Source organism: Procambarus clarkii, chromosome 39 (assembly GCF_040958095.1).
Source record: "Procambarus clarkii isolate CNS0578487 chromosome 39, FALCON_Pclarkii_2.0, whole genome shotgun sequence".
In the NCBI taxonomy this organism is placed as follows: Eukaryota; Metazoa; Arthropoda; class Malacostraca; order Decapoda; family Cambaridae; genus Procambarus; species Procambarus clarkii.
In genome coordinates this window covers 10889002-10895001 of record NC_091188.1, presented here as the reverse complement: position 1 = coordinate 10895001, position 6000 = coordinate 10889002, and the positions used below count along the sequence as shown (strand labels likewise).

The 6000-nt window shown below is 43.5% G+C and overlaps 1 protein-coding gene across 1 annotated transcript in view; it reads right to left on the bottom strand.

The window, feature by feature from the left end:
• Positions 1–270: 270 nt before the first annotated feature.
• Positions 271–6000, bottom strand: part of LOC138372759 (uncharacterized) — a 112662-nt gene continuing 106932 nt past the window's right edge. Inside the window, exon 6 of the mRNA XM_069338367.1 lies at positions 271–436. Coding sequence (XP_069194468.1) covers positions 363–436 — 74 coding nt within the window. The 3' untranslated portion in view covers positions 271–362. The remainder of the gene's footprint in view (positions 437–6000) is intronic.

Below are 6000 nucleotides of genomic sequence, written 5' to 3'. Positions count from 1 at the left end.
CGATAGAAAACTGTGAATAAAGAAGGCGAACTAAGAAAATAAAGCCTACCTCTGAATAATTTACCGCGCCAGGGCCAGTAGGCTGAGGACAGGAAGACTGCACGTGAGGGAAGTGTGGTGATGACGATGACTGAATGAGAAACGACGAGAAAAAACGTCAATGAGTGATACATGAGAGAGAAAGAGAGAGAGAGAGAGAGGGAGCAGCCCGTGGCTGCAGACGCGATGAGGTACAAGTCTGAGGGTGAAGGACCATCTATGGAGGCGTGGCGGCGATTACTGATTGTTGGTGGGGAGAGCTAGGGTGGAAGTGACGGAGGGAGGGCGGCACCCAGAGCCGCTGACAAGGTCACGCGTGGCAGCTAGATAACCATACACTCGATGGGGAACTTGGTGTTGGCGTCCATCCTGCTGAACTCCTCGGGCGTGGGGCACTCTGGGGACACACACAAAAGAATGAGTTAGTACTGTAGAAAAGGCAGAATTTATTGCATTCCGGAGATTTGTGATTGACATACAAACACACGTACGAGCGGACAGCGTTCGTGATCCGGAACCCGATTGGATCCGGGTTCGATTTCCGGTCGGTACAGGAACAATTGGTGCAGTTTATTTCACCTGATAACTCTGTTCACCAGTCAGTAAATAGATACCTGGGAGTTAGACAGCTACTACGGGCTACTTCCAGGGGATGTGAGTGTGTGTGTTAGAGAGAAATATATGTAGCAGATCGATATAATACAGGAAAAATAGATTGGTTAGAAAGGTAGGATCCAAGAGCTAATAGCTCGATTCTGCAGGCACAAATTGGAAATACATAAACACACACACACACACACACACACACACACACACACACACACACACACACACACACACACACACACACACACACAATCAGGTCTACCACGTGTGTGACTGATGGAGTTTACCTGTCGTGTTTTTATGCTCGGTTCTGTAATTAACCTGGACCTTATAACCTGCACCACCATCATCATTGTTCTCCGTGTGTCAGGTAGAATTATTCTGTTATTTCAGTGGGTATAATGCTGGTTTCCAGATGCCTAGTGTTCTCTTTCTCCGCTACTTTTATCGCCATCGTTAAGAAGAATTAAACATTTTAGCTGTTAATAAAAGTAGGAGGATTGGTTAGCGAACGTGTTAAATCGGGATCAACTTGCTGGGGTGGGCATTAAAGGCTTGGTGTAGCTGGTTAATTGTGACTGTTCTAAGAGAAGTCCGCCAGAGCTTTATACCGACAAATTAACAATTACAAAAAATCGAGGAACTTACAATCGGGTTTGTCTTGTTAGTGTGTGTGTGTTGCTGGGGGGTGTTCTTGTTAGTGTGTGTTGCTGGGGGGTGTTATTGTTAGTGTGTGTGTTGCTGGGAGTGTTCCGCTATTGTCTTATGACTGCATAGTGAAGTTACCTATAAACATAACGCTGGAGGACATACTATCACACACACACACACACACACACACACACACACACACACACCCTACAGTTTCAAATGTAGATATGATAGAGCCCAGTTAGCTCAGGAATCTGTACATCAGTTGATTGACAGTCAAGAGGCGGGACCAAAGAGCCAGAGCTCAACCCCCGCAAGCACAACACACTCAGACACACACACACACACACACACACACACACACACACACACACACACACACACACACACACACACACACACACATACACTCACACACACAAAAAAAAAAACACAATGAAAATTCTAAAAATAAGATGGTTGTGTTTACACTGCGGAGTACGACACAAGAGTGGAAGCCAAACTTGGTTCAGTCCCCCACTCACGGCGCTCACACTTTTCTTCTACACAGTAAACGGAAAGGCACGTCACAGTAGACCTAAATGTACGACTGTGACTTATTTTTCTTCCTCACGTTCTGCCCAAGTTAACAACAAAGTGAATTTCCCGACTGATATTGAACGTTTCACAGAGAGAGAGAGAGAGAGAGAGAGAGAGAGAGAGAGAGAGAGAGAGAGAGTATGATCCATAAAATATCTTCAGGTTGTCATGCTGCGAATAATTTTAACAACCAGAGTTAAGTATGATGACAGAGAGGCTGAAAGACAATTACATTAGAGTATCAAGAGGTCTATGCAGTGGCTCTTTGAGTCTGCATAACTTGTGGATGAGTTCAACAAGAGAGTATCACAGGTAACCAACCAGCTTTGAATGATATATTGGTATATATATATATATATATATATATATATATATATATATATATATATATATATATATATATATATATATATAGTGAATATATTCCATTTGGTCAACAACTCTGTATATCCTCGTGGCTTAAAACGAATATCTCCTGGCGTTGTAACCCGATATCCGCACGCTCCACTCAGGAATAAAAGATGCGGGTGCGTTGAGTGGTGGTAAGATAACACCACAGGAAGGGTGTTTGCACTCTTTCTTGGCTAGCGGTGAGTCGTTGTTGGTGTCAGCCAGGCTAGCCAGGTGAGTCGTTGTTGGTGTCAGCCAAGCTAGCCAGGATTCATTGAGCCCTTACGTGCCCACTTACGAGCTCCATACCTCTTTCCATAGATCATAGCGGGTTAGGCTGATTAAAGCTACGATGTCATCCAAGACAGTAACACCCTGTGGATTGAGAGCGACCTCGTAACCCACCGGAACACATCAACTGTTTAGTAAATACAGACTAAGCCAACATGATCGTTTTGTTGAGGTAAAGAGGTCGTAAGTAGAAGTTCAAAGCTCGTAAGTTGTGATACAGAGTTCGTAAGTAGAGGTATAGATCTCGTAAGTAGAGGTGCAGAGCTCGAAGTAGCAGTACAGAGCTAGTAAGAAGTAGAGAACTTGTAAGTGCTTTGTGAATCCCTGGGAAGTAGTGGTGAGCCGTGATTCAAAACTTTATATTTCAGGCGTCATATATTATGAACCATGAATAATGGGTTAAGCCATTGGTCAGACTTTATAGACCAAGCGTCATGGGTAAGGAAGTCTTCATGGTACAGCCTCGTAGGTAAAGCTTCAATGGTTTAATTTAGCCTCGTGAATAATGCTCCAAGCTAAATTGGATATCTTCAAGAGTGAAGCTCATGGTTAAGGTCGAAGCTTCAAGGACAAGATCTCGTGGGTTAAAGATTCATGAGTAAGCTTCATGAGGCTACAAGAGTGAGGCGTCAAGCGCATGGTTTCACATGTCACATTTTAGTCAAAGAATCCCTCGTTCTTTTTCCTCTCTCTGGCGGTAAATTAAGCAATTCAGCAGTGAAACAGAAAGTTTTACAGAGTTCCACGGAACGAGAGTACAAGCCTGTTCACTTGAGTTACACACAGCAGGCAGGGCCCGTCCACGTACAACCCGTTCTCACACTAGGCTGTATAAAGCAGCGGCCGTCCTCCCCATTGACGTAGTTATCAATTTTAACATTGTGTGTATTAAAAATTGGTTTGTTCTCATATATATATTAATATTATTATACATACAAATTCTATGTATAGTTAGACGTAGGTTAGGTTAGGTGTTTAGGTTCTGTTGGCGATTATTTGTATTTGAAGTATGTGGGTGAAGCATTTATAGAATTGTGGTTCGAACAGAGGACGTGAGCAAAGGACTTGTTCCGGAAGTGTTCGGACGTTATCAGTTGTGAGTCGTGTGTAAACCGTTTTTCACATATAAACAGGGGGGGTTTGGCGGCTGGATTAACGAGCTTAGATCTTTGTATGCGAGGACGGGCTGATACATAAACAAAGGCCAAAACCGATTCCATGCAGCCGCTAAACCCCCTGTTTATGAATGAAAAACGGTTTCCACACGACTCACAACTGATGATGATCGAACACTTCTGGAACAAGTGCTTCGCTGAAAAATTGTGTTCGAACCACAACGTTGTAAATACTTCACCCACATACTACAAATACAAATAATCGCCAACAGCACCTAAATACCTAACCTAACCAATGCCTAAATATACACAGTATGCTAATATATAACTATTAATTTATATTTTGGAAATTCCTATTTTGAATGAAGATGTTAAAGTTGATGAATGTGTCTTTGGGGTCGACCGCTGGATGGAATGGACTTGGTCTGAGGATGGGTTGGTGAGGGGCTCGATTTAGCTCCTAGTAGGTCTTCTTCAGTTGAGGAATGTTTGACTTCCACTGTGTTAAAGGACAGGGATTTGCTTAATTGAATTCCACGATACCTGCACTGTCCTGTCCCGTCGTGGCCCAACCACTTGGGGTAGACGGTAGAGCGACGGTCTCACTTCATGCAGGTCGGCGTTCAATCCCCGACCGTCCAAGTGGTTGGGCACCAATCCTTTCCCCCTGCCACAATCCCAAAAACCTTATCCTGACCCCTTCCTAGTGCTATATAGTCGTAATGGCTTGGAGCTTTCTCCCGATAGTTCTCTTCCCTGTCCCTTCGTGGGTTTCAATGGCCTTCACCTGCAACATATGACAATACTGACTACTGGGAAGTCAAGATATATGACATTTATGACAGATTTATATATATATATATATATATATATATATATATATATATATATATATATATATATATATATATATATATATAATCTACAATTAATTTACTTGGGCCATTGTAGTCAATACGAGAGGCAGCAATAACAACAACAATATGAGAGGCTCTCAGAGACACGCAACTGGTATCCAACACAGACTTTAAGCCTAATACCTCCATACTTAACTGGTACTCCAGGGAAGGTTACCTTGAGGTGCTTCCGGGGCTTAGCGTCCCCGCGGCCCGGTCGTCGACCAGGCCTCCTGGTTGCTGGACTGATCAACCAGGCTGTTGGACGCGGCTGCTCGCAGCCTGACGTATGGGGAGGTCTAAAGTCTCAGTTGGATAGCAGTTGCGTGTCTCTTGAGATCCTTCTCTTATTGTAGGTATTCAATAGCCTGATTGGTTGAACTACAATCTTTCTGTTTTTTTCGGTACTGGGTTCGAAGCTTAATGGTCCAAGTGAATATATATATATATATATATATATATATATATATATATATATATATATATATATATATATATATATATATATATAATGTCAGCAGTGTCAATATATATATCTTGACCTGCCAGTAGTCAGTAGGCTATACCTGTTAGTAGTCAACAGTGTTGTATATCTTGTAGGAGGCACATATAACTTTATTTTTATAAACATTGTAGGAGCTGGAGCTGTATTTAATTAAAGTGCCCACCAGCGGGAGTATCCCCCCACCTTAAAGTTCAAGCTCTAAGGTGCTAGGGTGATCCCCTACCCCGTCACCAGGATGCTGCCCCCCGCCCGGCCAGCACTCCACCATCCGCCGGGCGGGCGTCGGAAGACAACAGTCAGGACCCTGTGGTCAACCAACGGCCGAAATACACCAGGAACCCCCTCGACCGAGGGAGAAGATGCTTCAGACTTGCCACGACCCCAAGGGCCAGATTCACGAAAGCTCTTACGCAAACACGAACGTGTACATTTTTTCTCAATCTTTGGCGGCCTTGTTTCCAATTATTAAACAGTTAATGAGCTCCGAAGCACCAGGAGGCTGTTTATAACAATAACAACAGTTGAATGGGAAGTTTTCATGCTTGTAAACTGTTTAATAAATGTAACCAAAGCCGTCAAAGATTGAGGAAAGATGTACACGTTCGTAACTGCTTTCGTGAATCTGGCCCCATCTTTTCAACCCGGCCTCTCAACCGGTACGTCTTGTGCGGTATGGTCACCGACGTTTAAATAATAAAGTACTATGAAAACTAGAGGCTCGCGAATATCCACGATTTTCAATGCAATGTTAGGTGGGTTGCTTAGGTTCGTATGTTTCTGGTTAGGTTAAGACTTTTGTATTTTTGTACGTTGAAGAGAACGGGCAGCTTAGTGTACAGCCTTCATGCCTTAGCCACCTGGAGGCGACGCCATTATGTGGTGATGGCGTCGCTTGCTTCTACAGTGGTGTAATTGACGCCTGTAGTTC